The sequence below is a fragment of the Macrotis lagotis genome, chromosome X (genome assembly GCF_037893015.1).
Source record: "Macrotis lagotis isolate mMagLag1 chromosome X, bilby.v1.9.chrom.fasta, whole genome shotgun sequence".
In the NCBI taxonomy this organism is placed as follows: Eukaryota; Metazoa; Chordata; class Mammalia; order Peramelemorphia; family Peramelidae; genus Macrotis; species Macrotis lagotis.
In genome coordinates this window covers 94,277,554-94,295,979 of record NC_133666.1, presented here as the reverse complement: position 1 = coordinate 94,295,979, position 18,426 = coordinate 94,277,554, and the positions used below count along the sequence as shown (strand labels likewise).

Below are 18,426 nucleotides of genomic sequence, written 5' to 3'. Positions count from 1 at the left end.
CAGGAGGACCTGAGTTCAAATTCAACCTCAGACACTTAATAGTTGCCTATGGGGGCAGCTAGGTGGCACAGTGGCTAGAGTACTGGCCCTGGAGTCAGGAGTACCTGGGTTCAAATCTGGCCTAAGACACCTAGCTGTGTGGCCTTGGGCAAGCCACTTAACCCCATTGCCTTGCAAAAAAAAAAATAATTGCCTATGTGTGTAACATTGGACAAGTCACTTAATTCCACTGTCCCTTAAATAAAATTTTTTTAAAAGTTAAGAAAATATTTATTTCTGATGTAAAAATAACCAAAACCTGCCTTTTGGTATGGTTAAAAAAGAAAAAATGATTTATTTGAACAAATGCTAGGTGCTTTAATGTTTATTTTCAGATTTATTATAGAAAAAGCTCATTAGTATTATCCAGTGATGCTTTAATGCTAGCTGATTTTTTTTAAATGTTTTATTTTAGTGTAAAAAAATCCTGTCATTTGGGTGGTGTATTGTATGAATATGTTTTAACATTCTCAGTGAGCATTTTCTAAAAATAGGAAGAGTTTTCATAAATAGGAATTCTATTTCTGATTTATTAGATTTCTTGCAATATTTGAAATACAAAAGGAAGTGATTAATAGCAATCACAACATAAAGGAAGTGATGCATCATAATGAGTATAAATTAATAAATAAAAGTATGCTTTGCAAAGAAATGATTACCAGTGCTTCAAAACATATTCCTAGAACATCCAGTAGGTGGCATTTGAAAGCTTAACTGTGAGCTTTGCAGTCGTTATTTAAAGCATATCAAAAACAGCAGTTATAGTTAGTCATTTGCTGAAAGCACAAAAATTGCAAGAAACAAGGAGTGAATTGGAAAGAAAGGCCAAGGTAAGAAAGAAAAAGAGAAGGAGGAAGGGAGGGGGAAAGGTGGGAATGAGGAATCATACATACAAAATTACAAATAAACAACAAAAGCATCAACTATAGACCAAACATAGAAAGTGAGAGGAGCATTTATCAAGAGCAAGAATGAAAGCTAGGACCATATTATGTGGAGTCTAGATGAACAGAGGAGAGAAGAATTACAAGAGTACAAATAGCAGTTCAAGAATCCTTGGAGATGAGATATGGGAACAGTATCATAGTAGCAACAGCAGCAGCAAAAAACAGTACTACATTTTTATGAAAATCAAAGCAGATGAGAGATTTTTTTTAGAGGAAATGCTGATTTGGGAGGTGTGGAGTGAGGGTAAGGAAAGTGTTTCTTTGTTATGAGAGAAATACATTGATGAATATTGATAGAATGTGTTTTTTCTCAGGTAAATAATTTCTTATTTATTGTTTTACATTATATGTGTATGTTTATTATATATGTATTGTTTTACATTGTATATGTTTGCATGTGTTTTTCAAGTGTGTCTACATTAAAATACATTTAGAAATCTGAAAAGATAAATCAGAACTATAGCTGTGAGGTTTATCAAACTAAAACCTTCATTTCTTATAATTTGGTATTCTAAAAATATTTTGCCTCAAAAAAGAAAAATACTCCACAAAGGAAATTGGAGAATATCTCAAATGCTATGCCTTCAAAAATGAGATTTTAGTATTTGGGGAAAGGTCATTCCGTGGATAGTAGCTCCAGCTGAAGAGGAAATTGAGTTACTCAGCTGAAAAAAAAAAGTACTAAAATCATAGCCAAAAGAGAGATTCATTACAGCTTACCAGTACAGAAATAGATCATACCTTTTGTACCCAATGTAGAGACAAGCAGAAATCAAAGCTTAGTTGGATTTTCTTCTCTCCCCTCATATCCCTTTCTTTAACCTAACACTTTAAAAATACTTCATTTCCTTTTTAAAATTATTTATTCTTTGCTTATCCATATATTCATGCAGGTAAAGGTTTGGCTTGTAGAAAACAAAAAAGGGTACCTTTAAACTGATTTTTTAAAAAAATGTTCTATTTAGTGTTTAAGGAATATAACTCCATGAACTTTTACTTGCTAGTTCTTTTCCCTTGAAAAAAAAAAGAAATATATTGATTGTTGCCCTTTAGAAAATTGGGGTAAGATTTGTCTTCTACATTTAATTTTATTTCCTGAGTAATCTGAGATATTTTCAAGCTTGTTGAGGTAAAAATGAACCTATGAAGTGTTTTGGATTAAGAAAGGCAACAATATTTTTTAATTGTCTTGGTAGGAATTTTCTTTCATAAATTGGTATTTGTATCTCAGCTAATTTTCCTTCCAATACCTCAATCCTTAGGAAGGTTTGAAATATGAGTTTTCCATAAACATGCCAAGTGGGAGAATGGAATTAGAGTTAAAGCAGTTATTTGGGAATTAGTTGATTGATGAGTAAATTGATTCCATTGATTGGAGCTCAAAGTGTCTTGGAGCTGATTAGTTTACAAATACAATATTTAAAGCTTTAAAACTTGCAAACTATTTTGATAATATAATATTTGATCCTTACACTCCATTTGGTATTTCATTTTATAGATAAGGAAATTGAAATAAGGCTAGGAAACATTAATCACCCACTTAAAAGCTGGCACATTGAGTTTTAATTAGAAAAGATGAACCAATTTGTAAAATGAAAAAATATGTGGTTTTCCCATTAGCACCTAACACAATCTTAATGTGATAAGAACATGACCTCTGTTGAGACTTTACTTCTATTCACTGTGACAATGGGTAAATAAGTGCTACACTGAAGTTACTGGTGCTCTTGTGAATTTCTTGCGAACTACTAGCAAATAATATCCCTTTTACAGCTTTAAATCGTCTATGAAACATCATTCAAAAACCCAAATTAATTCTTGGCAGCTGAAGAGGCTAAGTGAAAAAAGGTCATTTTTTCAAAATATATTTAGTTCTTCTACCAACAAGGGAATTATTAAGGCAATTTAAAGAAGTACATTGCAATTTTTGTAGTTTTATGACCAGAGGTGTCATATTGGTGAATATGACAAATTCTAGAGCCAAAATGTTAGACAAAAGGATCATATTTCCCAGAGGTAAATGATTCTTTATTCAAGACTAGTGAATTATTTTTTTCAAAATCACAGAATCGTTTTAGGTAGAGAGGAAAGGAACTTTTCTACAGCTTTTGAAAAGGGTAAGATATATATATATATGACATTTTTTAAATCAAAAATATGAACATAATTCATATCACAGTTATTGCTTAGTCAGATATATCAAATCTTTTTTCTGAGATAAGCATTTCTGTTCTACTGTCTTTATTCTGGAATGAATAATTGGGACTCAAAATGATCTCCATTTGATTGAACCTATATATCTTTTGATCCTAAGGTGTGGAGAATTGGTTCCAATATAAACATATTCTTACAAACAGATATTTATTTATGGAGGAAAGTAGGAGGTACCTGAGGAGAACAGCACAAATTAAAAGTACAATAGTTGTAGATAGGGAACACATGATAAAGGAGAACTTCAATTTTCTTGATTTGAGGTGGGGATAGTGGGGGTGAAGTCTTTTGTCTCTTTTCATAGAGTTAAAATTCTGAAAGTAAGTCTGCTAGTCTCTGATATCTGATGTTTTTCTTTTTTTCTTAAATTTTTTTTTAGGTTTTGTAAGGCAGTGGGGTTAAGTGGCTTGTCCAAGGCAACACAGCTAGGAAATTATTAAGTGTCTGAGGCCAGATTTGAACTCAGGTCCTCCTGACTCCAGGGCTGGTGCTCTATCCACTGTGCTACCTAACTACTCCTAATTGATATTTTTCAAGAATTAATAGTAGGCATTCTCTTAACCAAAGAAATTGTATTTCTTCTGTAAAATGATTGTCTTGTGTTCATATTAGTTTATGTTTGCTATTTTTATGTCTCTCTACTCTTTGGATTCTCAGTACCTTGCTCATCTCTTTTCCTCAAGTAAGTCAATGGCATGGGGAGGGGGAGGAGAAGAGATAGAAACTCTCATCTCTTCAAGTTGTTTCTTCTCAGGGGTTTGGCTCAATTTGGAATCTTCATTTTCCATAATGGAAGAAAATTTCCTGTTTTCACCACTTTGGATTCTTTTGGATGAAGAATGGCTGAAATTTTCTACTAAGTTTGGTTAGTCAATTGACCAACCCAAATAAAGAGGAATTCAAATTTAATAGCAAGATTACAGGTATAAAAAATATTTAAAATTTTTAAAAAATCTAATCAGTTCAGTTAGTTGATTAATTTATTAAAATGAGTTGAATACTCTGGCTTATTTTTATTCTGGAGTATTTGCCTTAGCTGATTAGACAAAATCCCTGTTCAATCTGTTCCCTCTAAGCAATCTTGTCACTGAAGTTTTGGATAATTTCTATTTTTGTACACATTTTTATTAGTATGCAAAATTTGTTTGAAGCTATTTTCAATGTAAATGAGACTTTATGCTATTTGAGACTATGAAAATCTTGCAAACACTTCTAAACTGCATGATATTTTTTATTTTCATAGTATTTTTACTAGATCATCTTAACTGTTTATATGGTAAGAAAAAAATGGAAGAGAAATTTCAGACCAAAAAGTCTGTTAGAATATCATAGCTAATTTGAATAGTGACTTCCAAAAACATCATAATGATGACATCAGAAACTGAGGAATATTCCAGCTGGAACTAGAATATATGTTATCGAAGTAAATCAAATTCTCTCTTCTAGTTGGCATGCTATAGGAAAGTACATTCATATTGTCAGGAGAAAGGAAAGTAGATTATTACCTGGCATTGCTTTTCAGTTCAATTTTTTAAAATGCCTTTGATTTGAGTTAATATGTTTTGTGTTTTGTTCTTTTTTTAAAGGATCAGAAAGATAACTTGGGATCAGCTTTTTAAAGGGGGGATCATAATAGGTGGTTTTGCAAGAATCAAAGCATGTTATGAACTTCATCTAGTTTTTAGAAGACCATACAATAAGCTACATTAAATCTTATCCAACATTCTAAAACTGTTTTTTCCTCTTTGGTTTATTTTATTCTCAATGATCCTAGTTTGTAAAAAAGGAGGAGTGAAATGATGAAAATTTTGATCATAACATTTATCTGCATAACATTATTATAACATGTGGATATATAATTACATATATATGTATTTATAAAGCAGGCATTATTCAGTTGTATCCTACTCTTTGTGACCTACTCTTTGAGGTTTTCTAGGTAAAGATACTGGAATGGTTTGCCATTTCCTTTCCCAGCTCATTTTATAAGTGAGGAAACAGAGGCAAACAGGATTAAGTGACTTTGCTCAGGATCACATAGCAAGTAAGTGTTTGAGACCTGGCTCAAAATCAGAAAATGAGTCTTGCTGACTCTATATCTCTATAAAACATTTCATTATAGCCTGTATTACTTTGGAAATGGGGATCACACTCTTTATTCTTTTCTACTTATATACTGAAGTGTCATTATATATACGAGGTAAACAGTATATATGGTGCATAGGAAAAACACAAACACAAATACTTCTCTGGAGAATGAGTTAACATATGCTGTAAGCTCCATCTTTTTTATAATAATTAGACTTTCAATATAGTGCAGTCTTCATCTCAATACATTGAGAAAACAAATTCTTTTGAAGTTTTTACTTTTTTCTTTTAGTGCATTAAGACATTATTAATCCAATATTTTTATTTATAGAAGAGAAAATTCATGGTATAATAAAAAAAATTGATCTTTGCATAGGTTAAACTACTGGTTCTGTGTTTTCAAGCCATGTGATTCAAGTTGTCTGAATTTCAACATTTTGCTGAAAAATTTAGCTGTTGAAATTTGGGCCTATGTTAGGGTTGTCATGGAGATGCAGACAATTTCCAAGGATACCCTTGACTCCTAGTCATGAACTATATAAAGGCTAATGGTTTGTTCTTAGAGAGATTTGAAAGAAAGATCCCGGAAGAAGGAAGATAAAGAGGGGGATTGTGCTCATCACCTTTAACAAATACTATCTCATTTGATGGTGACAGCAATCATATTATTGTTTGGGAAACTGAGACAAACAGTAGTGACTTGACCAAGGTCACAGAGTTAGCACGTAGAAGAGACCAATTTCAATTTAGATCTTCCAGACTCCAGGACCCCTGTACCACTTCCTTATTTAGTAATTGATAAAAATTGAGAATGTGCTCTGGAACAGTGAGAAGTGATGAGAAAAATGAATTCTACTTTAGCTACTTATTTAAAATCTGTCTGAATTTGTATATTTAAAGATGTTTCTTGTATATTATTGGAGTCTACTTTTGAAGCAAAAATCTTAGCTCACATAGAGAGGATTCTTTTTCTGTCTAGTTTGGATTGATTGGCCACTGAAGTCCCTTCTGTTCCTCATTTTCTGTTATTCTGTGAACCTGAGTGAGAGGTACAGAGGCACTAGAAAAGAACTAATCCCTTGCATTGCTTGCCTCAAAAGGAGACAATCTGAGATTCTAGAGAGGAAAGTAAGCCTTTTAGCCAGATGTCAGGCAACTAAGGAAACCTTTGCTAAATTAGACTTTGATATAATATTAAGAATGAAAGTGATTTATAAAGGTTATATATATATATATATGTGTATATATATATATATATATATATATGAATGTCAGTGACTTAAAATGATTTTATCTTTGTGCATTTTATTTTTCCCCCATTAGAATGAATGTTTTTTGAGGCAACTGTTTTCTTTTTTTGGGGTTTTTTTTTTGCAAGGCATTGGGGTTAAGTGGCTTGCTCAAGGACACACAGCTAGGTAATTATTAATTGTCTGAGGCCAGATTTGAACTAAAGGTACTACTGACTCCAGAGCCGGTACTCTATCCACTGGGCCACCTAGCTGCCCCAACTATTTTCTTTTTATGTTAATTTCCTCAGCACTTTGCACATAATAAACCTGCAATAACAGAAAAGAAAAAGGTATAACTTTATTCTAAGACTATATTTCCTTTTTTAAAAAAATGGTCCTGGTATATCATCTCTAAACATAAGATTTATAGGTTTTAAGAAAAGAGATGATCTAGTTTTAATGTGGGAGAAGTTGGTGGTGCTCTATGACAAAGATGAGAGTTCCTGAAAGTGAAAAACTCACACTAATCCTGGCGGTAGAAAAGCTCAGAATTTTTATTTCACAAAGTTCACAGATTAAAATCTTTTTTTTCCTGGAGAAACAGTAAGTGGCTTGTAAGAATTGAGGATGGGTTGAGAGTGCTTGAGGGAAAGAGAGAAAGGAAAACAGCCATAAGAGCTGGCTGACTAAGACTCTAGTGAGTCTAGTCACATGAAGCAGAGGGCATAATTCTCCAGTGACATTGGCCAGGAGTAGAAAGTGCCCATCATGCAAAGACATTGAGGAAAGAAAAGAGAAGCTGTCTTCCAGGAGACCTTAGTTAAATGCATTTCCACAGTGGACTGGACACCCTTGGTGCTTGGGAACTGGTTTAGCACCTGGCTCCAGGTATTCTCCAATGCAGATATTTTTTGTGTTGCTAGTCTTTTATTTTCTTCATTTTTAAGTTGCTGTTCAGTCAGAAAAAAACATTTTGTTTTGTTTCCTTTTGAAAAAAATCAGGAAAATTCTGAGACTAAGAAAAAATGGAAGCATCTTCAAAATACTTTTCAACTCAAATGTCATTTGGTAATGTGATTTTAAAAAATGCAGAACTGTTATCAAATCCCTATACCTCAAGCCATCAATGATAATAAATAGCAGAGCAGGGTTTCAAACTAAGGTCTTATAATCTAAAGTCATTGTTTTTTTCCTTCTGTACTACATTATATCTCCTTCATCACTGTTGTGCTCTAAATAGAAAAAAAAAAACAATTATCATGCTACTGTTATGAAGCCCTGTGCCTTAGAGTTGTGTCCCCTAAAAAGGATCAGGAAAAAAATCAGAAACTGAAGATTCATACCCAGACAGAACTACTATAAGTCTTGAAGTTATATCCTGAGGTTCTTAAACAGGCTAGTAGAATTTCAGATATATCTATATCTATATCTCAAAGAAACACCAAGTAGACTGTTGCTGCCTTTTTTTAACCTATCTTGATCTCAATGACCTCAGTTCCTAAATCAAGAACAAGTAAATGAAATTAAGATTGGAGCTGTTAATCCACCTTTGAGTAAGTCTTTAAGAATTAAGAGTTTCATGAAATTTGTTAAATCAATTTAATTGCTTACATTTTCAGAAATGGATAAATATTTTTCCTAGAAGAATCTGATTAACTGGGTCAAAAATATCTTTTATTCTTTAGGTATTTTCCAAGTTGAGCATAAAAACTGTTAAGCAACATGCCTGAACAAAGCAATGATTATAGAGTTGTGGTGTTTGGAGCAGGAGGTGTTGGCAAGAGTTCCTTAGTCTTGAGGTTTGTGAAAGGCACTTTCCGAGAGAGTTATGTTCCCACTGTTGAAGATACCTATCGCCAGGTGATCAGCTGTGATAAGAGTATCTGTACTTTACAGATCACTGACACAACAGGCAGTCATCAGTTCCCAGCAATGCAGCGCCTTTCTATTTCCAAAGGTCATGCTTTCATCTTGGTTTATTCTATCACAAGTCAACAATCCTTGGAAGAACTCAAACCCATCTACGAACAAATTTGTCAGATCAAAGGAGATGTGGAAAGCATTCCAATCATGCTCGTGGGGAACAAGAATGATGAGAGTCCGAATCGAGAGGTGGAAAGCAGTGAAGGTGAAGCTTTGGCAAAGAAATGGAAGTGTGCCTTCATGGAGACCTCAGCCAAGATGAATCATAATGTCAAAGAACTCTTTCAAGAGCTACTAAATCTAGAGAAACGTAGGACTGTGAGTCTTCAGATTGATGGAAAAAAGAGTAAGCAGCAGAAAAGGAAAGAGAAACTGAAAGGTAAATGTGTGGTCATGTGAAAACTTTGCCTGTGTGAAGCAAGTTCATATTTCTTGTCTCTACTTGCCTCTCCCCCATCCTTACTGATGTCTGTTAAAGATAAGAATGACTAGAGATTAAATATAAAATGTCCACTGACTAAAAATGTTTGCTTTAACAGAAATATATTCTTTTTCACAAAGAGGATAATTGACTTCATAAATAACAAACAGCTAATCACTCTGCAATTTAGTCAGAGAATAAAAGAAAGTCCAAAGGGTTTAATACTCTAGTTAACTAATTGTATGCTCCAGGAACTGTTAAATGCATAGGACTATTATTTTAAATTAGAATAATGGTTCTCATAAATTCTGAAGATTAAAAATAGAAAGTTGACTATATAAATTGATAAATATCTAAAATATGTAGCATCTATTTATTTCAATGTTGCCACCTCTAAGACAGGCATTTCTTTCACTTCTCCATATAAAATCCTTCATTTTCATGGCAGCATTTGGGGTGAAGAAAGAAGTATGATACTGTGTCATTTGCTGAATGAGAATGGTGTACTACTCATCCTCCTCCAAAAGTTGTTTGACTCTTATTATCTCATTAATGGGTATCTAGTTTGAAGATGATTAAAATGCATTGTTGTGAATTTTAATTGCATTGATGATGGGTTTTCTTTATTTGGGTATTCCTATTTGTCAGGTTTTTCAGATTTACTGTTTATTAATAAGAACCCTTATGAAATTTCTTGATTTTATTATCAGATTGTTCTAATACATGTGAATTGTAATCCCATTTCTTTTTGCATTTGAATTCACTTCAAAGGTTAAAAAATATTAATATTAACTCCTTAGTTGATCTATAGGATAAAAAAGTTAAAGCAACTTTTAAAAATATTTCACATCAAGGTGTCATCACCTTGTTGTATGACAAAAGCATAAAAATCACCCAAGACACAAAGCTTTGTAATAAAAAAAATGTTCACTGTGTTTTTGGCAAAAGTCATTTCAAAAGTGTGTTACTGGAAAACAGTCATTTGGTAGTAAATTAACTAGCAAATTCCATTGCAAACAGTCTTCTAAAACTTGTCAATTGTAGCATTCATTTTAAAGACAATTATCAAATGATTTCATTAGCATCTTTCACCCTCTAAACTCAATTATAGATAATGCTATTTTCTCAAAAGTACTAATGGGGTAGAATGTTTTCTGTTCTAGGCAGGAAACTTTCAATCCTGATTGTGTCATCATCACTATATTTAGTTTGGACATTCTACCTGAAAATTTCTATTCAGTAGAATCTGTTAATGCTCCTTTTAATTTCAAGACATTTAAATAGGTGCTAGAAAAAAAATTCAAATCTCCCTCTCAAAGATATTTCCTGTTTATATAATTGGCACGTAAGAAAATGAAGGGCCAGGAATCTCTCAAAAAGTAAACAAATAAGAAGCTTGGTGATTAGCCCCTAGCAAAATTCTAAAGGAATGAAAGTTTGTCTTCTATCCTTTTTGTTTCTGTCATTACCACCCTTCCTTAGAGAATACTTGTCAAGAATCTGATAACTCCCAAGCTGCCTCCCTAGCTGCCCACAGAATTACCCTCCTCACATCAATAAGCTTTTTAATCCTGACCTCTCTAAATATTATTCAAATATACCCTTATTACTGATTGGTAAAAACTGCATTAATTCAATTCAACATCAATATATTTATTGATATTTTTATGAGTGATGTGTTCTTAGAAGGAAACTAATCCATAATAACCCCCTAAAGAATATTCCCTGTTTTTTTCACTTAAATTAGCACAATGCTAAGGATAGAAATTTTAGGTAAGAAAGGGGTGGATGGTGGATTTATTGAGGTTGAATGAGGGAAATTTTTTTACTTAGCTATCAGGTCTGGCATTAATCAAATAACAATATGTAGGTAACTACCACTCCTATAAGTAAGGATGGCTCAAAGAGTCTTTTCTTGATGACACAGTTTAAAGTGGTTAAACATACATAGTCTGTCTCAATGATCTCTCTATTTTGTGGGTTAGGAGTGCCCTTAATTATTTCCCTTCAGTTGCTCTTTTTTCTTTCTTTCTTTTTTTTTTTATAAATCAATGGGTCAGTTGCTCATTTTGGAGGGCATTTAAAACTTCTCATGTTTTATAATAAGACCAGAAAGGTTTTAAAGAAAGAGAAGATAAAGATAATAATATGTTAAAAATGCATGTTTTTAAGTTTATAGAGGATAAAATATTCAAATTAGAAATATTTCAAAATATTTTAAAAGACTTTTAGACATTCCATATATACTGCTCTTGAGCAGGGATTTTCCAATTAGTGCTTTTTAAATCAAAAGGATATATTTGGCCACTGACACTCCATTCACAGATTGGAATGAAATTTAGTGTTTCATCTAATACTGGCATGTTAATAAAGTTGAAACATTTTGTATTATTTTATATCATTAAGTAAAATTTATAAAGTCTTTGAAAAATTAACAATTTTAAAAGAGACATCTGAGGTTTAAGTAACATAAATTCATGAACCAATGATTTAGTCAAACTAAAAATACCAAACATAATAAACCAATTCATCTCCCACCACTTATCCCAGGCTCTGAGTATGTTTGATTAATAATGACTAATAGGTCTGATAAAAAATTTTTTCTTTCAGATATTTTACACACACACATATATGTAATTATTTTGTTTTGTTTTTGGTAAAGTTAGGCATTGAATGTTTAATCTGATCCTTAAATTGGTCCACCAATTGTATAATATTCTCAGTTTTGAAAAAAGAAAAAAAATCACAAAATTAATTTTTTTTAGTGGGCAGGCAACCTACCCACAAACAAACAAATAAAATTTTTAATCATAACTTTTGAAAGCTGTTCAGTATAAATTTAAAACTGCAGTGTCATATAGCTTTGCATAGTTTTGGGATACTGAAAACAATCTAGAATGAATTAAATGAACAATATTAAGAATAAAGTGAAATGGCTTTCAAGAATCATTTACTTTGTTCACAATTTCTCTCTCATAATATGTCATTTTTATGTCCAAGATTTGCATGAATACTACGAAATTACTATGAATAATATAAATCAATATAAATATTCATTCAAAATATATATTGCACTCACTGAGACGAACATAGATATGTTAGCTAATAAAATAATTGTTTTTCAATTTCTAAATAAATATCTATTTTATGGGGAAAATATCTATTTTATGGGAAAAGAGATCAGGGGAAAAACTATATTGCTGTTACATTTGATTTATTCTGAAATGGTCATATATCCTCTGAAAATGCACATAGGCATCAGAATGCATGTAAAACCTCAAAGATTTGCAATGGAATGCAATATTTCATAGAGATATTATGTGAATCAGTATTCAAAGAACATGATTTATGTGTGTAGGAAACCAATCTTATATATTTATTTTTCATATGTATTTATTGCTGTAATTTTATCATTTATTATATTTGACTCTGATTATAACTATAAATTATATGTTTCTAGTGATGTTTTGAGTATGAGAAGACAAAATAAATAAAACTAAATTATGAAAATATGGCATATTTGTACTTCTTGGAACAAAATTTTTGTCACATTTGCTTTGTGTATACTTGCTACAACCTAAAATACCCCATTTTGTTTGTTATGAAATTAGTGGTGAGCTACTTTCCCCAATTTCACAACAACCAAATGGTCAAACCTTATGCAGGAATTTTTGTAATCATCAAGTCGCAAAATTATCGAATCTCAGAGTTGAAAGGGATCACAGTAAGAGGAGATAGTGTTGATAGAGATCTAGATCTCATAAATATCCAAACTAAATCATATTTAACAAAAAAACTTCAGTCATAACAGATAGTCAAACTACCTCTACCTAATGTCTAATTATAAATACCTAATTATGAATTCAGTACATTTTGGTTTTTATTTTATATTTTGGGGGGAGACAATTGGGGTTAAATGACTTTTGAACTCAGGTCCTTTAGACTCCAGGGCTGATGCTTTTTCACTGTGCTATCTAACTACACTCTCATTACATTTTTTTTAGATAGGATTTTTTTACTTACATCACGTCTAAAATTAGTCATTCTGCAAATTCTACCTATAGCTCCTAGTTCTGCCAGTTTAGGTCAAACACAAAAAAGAAAATTCCATTTTTAACATAATTGCCTTTCAAATTTTATAAAAGGAGAATTTAAAAGGACTTTTATTTTTTTTTGAGATAGCTATAATTCATTAGCTATATTCATTTAAAACCAGTCTATTGTTTTTATTTTCACCACATGCTTCTATAATGTATATTGAGTTGCATTTTATAAGTGAAATACTGCTCTTGAAAAATAAAAGTTAAAAATTGTTATGACTCCTTTTCCTTTCAGGACTATTAAACTCTTAAGTAAATAATCTTTCTTGTTTGGCTTATATATACAAAGCATGCTCATTTTTGGAAATGATTCATAACAGGATGACTCCTTTTCATGGGATAATAAACAAATATGTCCAAATATGTAGGTAAGTGTTTTTATATAAATCCTTATATATATTCATGTACATTAAATATAAAGCAGATAATACCCATATAGTTAAATGTCAGATATAATTATAATTGAAATGTTTCCAGAAAGTTAGCATTTCTTTTTGGATCTGCCTAAAGTTGGCAGACCAATTATAATATATAACAAACTGTTCAAGTTGCTACAGCAGTTTCTATGGTGACTGTTGAGTGGGCAGAAAGAATGATAACTCATTGTGTTCTCTTTATTTAACATCATCATCTGAAAAAAGGAAATTATGGGTATCTAGTTTAAGATTGCCTTTCAGGTCATTTTATCAACTGAATTGTTAGCAAGGCTGAGAAAATGAATTATTTTGGGTCACATTACATTTATTTTAAGTAGTTTCTTATATTAAGAACCATTCATTTATACTGCTAATTAGCAATTCAGTAAATAACAAATTTATTTCTTTATAAGTGATCGAATTGTCTGTTTTTAGATAAAAAACTATATATGAGAAAAATATAATAGTTGAAACAAAAACAAAAACTTTACCCCTCAGTCTCCATCTGCCTAGGCATTTTAGATACATCAATAAAATAGTGGAAAAAATATTTTATTTGAACATCAAGTGATAGGAATTACAACTAAATAGGACCTTAAAGAACATCTAATATAATTTTCCTTTTATAGATTATTTCCAAATTTAAACCATTTTCCTTGTTTATTTTAAAGACTTTAATAGATTATCATTTTGGAAGAAATACTCAAAGTATTATATTCTCTGGTTTACTGAAAAAATTTATTTTGTACTGAAATTTACAGAATTATTTGGAGTCGTTAAGAAAGTAAGTACTTGGTAAGGTCACATAATCAGGATTAATCAGAGTCATTTATCTACTTCACTGACAGAAGATCAAACTTTACTCTGCTTCTATTTAATCCATATAAATGTTTGTTAGAATATATTTATTTACTATCTATATTGCTTTCTATAGCAAGGCCTGAAGGAATGTAGAATCTCCAATAAAGACTGTTGATTTAATTATTATATTTATTCCTATGTTAATTAATTTTGAATATTTAGTTAGATTTATTGATGTGGTTAATTATGTCTATCATGACCAATGATGGTAGAAAGTGCAAAGTAGCTGACTGTTTAACATTGAAACAAACTACAGCAGTAAGATCTTGCCCCTGAAAAGATGTGCGTGGGACACAATGTAAGACAACATGACAAGAAACAGTTTAAGAAAAAAGAAGGGTCTGCAGAAAAACATTGTACACTTTAACAGCAATATTGTGTGTGATGATCAACTATGATGGACTTGCTCATCTCACTAGTACAATAATAAAAGACAATTCTAAAGGACTTGTGATGGAAAATACCATTCACATCCAGAGAAAGAACTACTTGGAGTCTGAAGGCAGACCAAAACTTACTATTTTTACTTTTTAAAAATTTTTATTCCTACTTTAATCCATAAGTAACAATTGAGGGAACTTCTGACCAATTGTGAGGAGGGAATGATCTGATCATAGTGGAGGAGGGGGTAATGGTTTCCAGGATAATTCTGGCAACAAGAGCAGTTAGAAGACTATTTCAATAGTCCAGATGAAAAGAAATGGAGTAGTGAGAGTGTAAAAGAGAAGACAAATCAAAATGTGTGTGTGCAGACTGAACAACTAATTGACTAGACAAGTAACCCCCCCCAAAAAGTGTTTGAAGTGTTCACCAGTCAAGATCAGAATAAAATTATGTTCTTATTGCACATCATTATTGTGATATCTCTTTTAATTTCTCCTCATCCCTGAAAGTGAATCTTAATCCCACATAAGCACATATCTTTTAAATGATAGGCAAGTGTCTTGCTCCCTTAAAAATGTTTTTTTGGTCACACACTTTTATAATCATGCCTTTCATATGTGCTGTTACAAGAGGAAGGAATGCAGCATGTTAGAATAACCACTGGTCAGTTTATATAAGAGCATTATGCTAATCTGCCTCCATATATCAAAGTTTCATTTTCCATACAATTGAACTATTAACAATTAACTATTGTTCACCTCTTTGTGTGGATACATATCTTTCACCAGAAAAAGAGAGAGAAGGAAGAGAAAGAGAGAGGCTATCTCAAGGCAGCTGGAGAGAGTCTTAGCATGCACTCAGCATGGAAGGGGATGGTTAGGGCCCCAGCAGTAGAAGGGCCCTTTCTTCTTTGTTGTGAGATTTATCTAATTCTGAGAAGGGGAAATTCAGGATTTCTGCTAGTAGTGTTTTATTGTCTATTTTCTTCTGTATCTCATTCAACTTCTTTTTTTAAAAAATTTATTTATTTTTAAGTTTTTGCAAGGCAAATGGGGTTAAGTGGCTTGCCCAAGGCCACACAGCTAGGTAATTATTAAGTGTCTGAGGCTGGATTTGAACTCAGATACTCCTGACTCTAGGACCAGTGCTCTATCCACTGCGCCACCTAGCCACCCCCATTCAACTTCTTAAAAAAATGTAGATGCTATGTCATTTGGTGCATATATATTTAGTATAAGTTTCCTTTTTTAGTTCTTTAGCTAGAGCTATTTTTGCTTTTGCTTTGTCTGAGATCATAAATGCTACCCCTTTTCTTGCTTTTGCTGATGCATAATAGATTATTATCTAGCACTTTATCTTCACCTTGTGTGTATCTCTTTGTTTCACATGTGCTTGCTTCTTATAAACAACATTTTGTAGGATTCTTGTTTTTAATCCATTTTTCTACCCACTTCAATTTTATGGATGAGTTCATTCTATTCACATTTATAGTTAGGGTAACTATTTTCCCCTCCATGCTATTTTTTTTTCTTTTTTCTCACCCCACTTATAGCCCCCTATTTTTTCCTTCTCACTTCCAATTACTGCTTTCTCCAATATATCTTCCCTTTTATTAGTCCTCCCTGCCCATTCTACTATCCTCAGCTATCCCCATAGGATAAGATAGATATATGTGTCCAAGTGAATGTATATGTTATTCTCTTATTGAACCACTTTTGATGGGAATAAGGTTTGTTGTTTTTTTTTTTTTGGTAAGGCAAATGGCTTGCCCAAGACCACACAGCTAGGTAATTATTAAGTGTCTGAGACCGGTTTTGAACCCAGGTACTCCTGACTCCAGGGCCGGTGCTTTATCTACTATGCCTAGCCGCCCCCGGGAATAAGGTTTAAGCTTTGCTGGCTACCCCCCCCATCTACCCCTCCATTTTAACGATGATGAAGTTTTTTTCCTTTATTCACAAAGAAGACCATGATATCAGGGAGGTGATGTCATGACAAGCACATGAATTGGATTTGAATGAGGGGATGCTGTGTTTTGTCACTAGGCTGACTTTCTCCTCCAGAATCATCTGTGACCAGGGTGACTGGCAATGACCCTAGAATTGAGGTGATTAGGGTGAAATGACTTGCCCAAGGACACATAGCTGGTAAGTGTCAAGTATCTGAGGCTGAATTTGAGTTCAGGTCCTCCTGACCACAGGTACTCTAGCCACTGAATGACCCTAGCTTCCCCTCCCTCCATTATAATAGTTCATGACTCTTTGTAGGATAATATCTCCCCCCTCCTTTTTCTTCTAGTGCAATTTGCTTTTTCACCTCTTTATTTTGTTTTTTGGTAGTATCATCCTATCAAAGTCACCTTATATCCATACTCTGCCTACATATACACCTTCTAATTGTTCTTATAATAATAAAGTTAAGATACAAATATTATCTTGCCATTTAGAAATATTTACAAGTTTAACCTTATTGAATTTCTTATATTTTCTCTTTCTTATTTCCTTTTTATGCTTTATGTTTACCTTGAGACTTGAATTTGGAGATCGATTCTTTTTTTTATTTAGCTCTGATCTTATTTTTTAATAGGGTTTTTTTTTTTTGGCTAGGCAATGGGGCTAAATGGCTTGCCCAAGGCCACACAGCTAGGTAATTATTAAGTGTCTGAGGTCAAATTTGAACTCAGGTACTCCTGACTCAGGGCCCATGCTCTGTCCACTATGTCACCTAGCTGCCACTTAGCTCTGATCTTTTAATTAGAAATACTTGAAAATACTATTCCATTAATTGGTCGTTTTCCCCTGAAAGGTTATTTTCAATTTTGCTAAGTTGGCTATGATATTTCTGGGAATTTCATTTTGGGTTTCTTTCAGATAATGATTAGTGGATTGTTTCAATTTCTATTTTATCCTCTGGTTCTCATGTGTTAGGTAGTTTTCTTTGATAATTTCTTGAAATATGTTTTCAAGGCTAATTTTCAATCATATCTTTTATGTAGTCCAATAATTTCATATCTCTCTCCTAGATCTATGTTCTAGTTCATTTGTTTTTCAATTAGAAATTTCACATTTTCCTATTTTTGTTTTATTTTTTGATTTTGTTTTTTGCATCTTGATGTGTTATAGAGTCATTAGCTCCCACTTGTTAAATTCTAATTTTAAAGGAGTTTTTTCTTCAGTGAGCTTTAATACTTCCTTTTCCATTTGACCAATTTCATTTTTAAGGAGTCATTTTTCTTGGGAAATTTTTGTATCTCTTTTCCCATGCTGTTAACTCTTTTTTTTCATGATTCTTTTGCCTTACTCTCATTTTTTTCCTATTCTTTCTTCTACTTCTCTAATTTGCTTTTTTTAAAAAATAATTTTTAAGGTCTTGCAGGATATCTTTTTGGACAAAATTACTTAAGTATATGCCTTTAATTTCCTTGTATCATAGTAGTTCTAAAGTTAAGCTCTTTTTTTTTTCCCTTATTTTTTCTACCTTTTTGTGATTTGGTTTGAGAATTATGGTCAGTGGTCCTGTATTGTCCCAAGATTTTTGTGCTAGGACTCTTGGTCTTCCTGTTAACTTCTTCTTGAGCTTCAAGGCTTAGTTGCTTGATTTCTCTTGAGGGTAGGCTTCCCTTCTGGCTAGGACTGAAGCTAGGCTTGGAGTCTTGATGCAGGCCCCATTTTGTGAGGCTGCCTGCTATTCTTGCTGCTTCTGCAGGTGCTGCTCTTAAACCTTGCTCCCCTTCCATCCCAGTGAAATAAAACTTTCCTGCCAGTCTAGTAAGCTGCTTCCCTGCTCTTAGATCAGTTCTGAGGT

General features: G+C 32.4%; 1 protein-coding gene across 1 annotated transcript; it reads left to right on the top strand.

Annotated features, from left to right (window-relative positions):
• The first annotated feature begins 803 nt into the window (after positions 1–803).
• Positions 804–9,592, top strand: DIRAS2 (DIRAS family GTPase 2). The gene is made up of 2 exons (XM_074204609.1): positions 804–869; positions 8,203–9,592. The coding sequence occupies exon 2, from the start codon at positions 8,240–8,242 to the stop codon at positions 8,837–8,839; it is 600 nt and encodes a 199-aa protein (XP_074060710.1). The 5' UTR covers positions 804–869; positions 8,203–8,239; the 3' UTR covers positions 8,840–9,592.
• Positions 9,593–18,426: the final 8,834 nt, after the last annotated feature.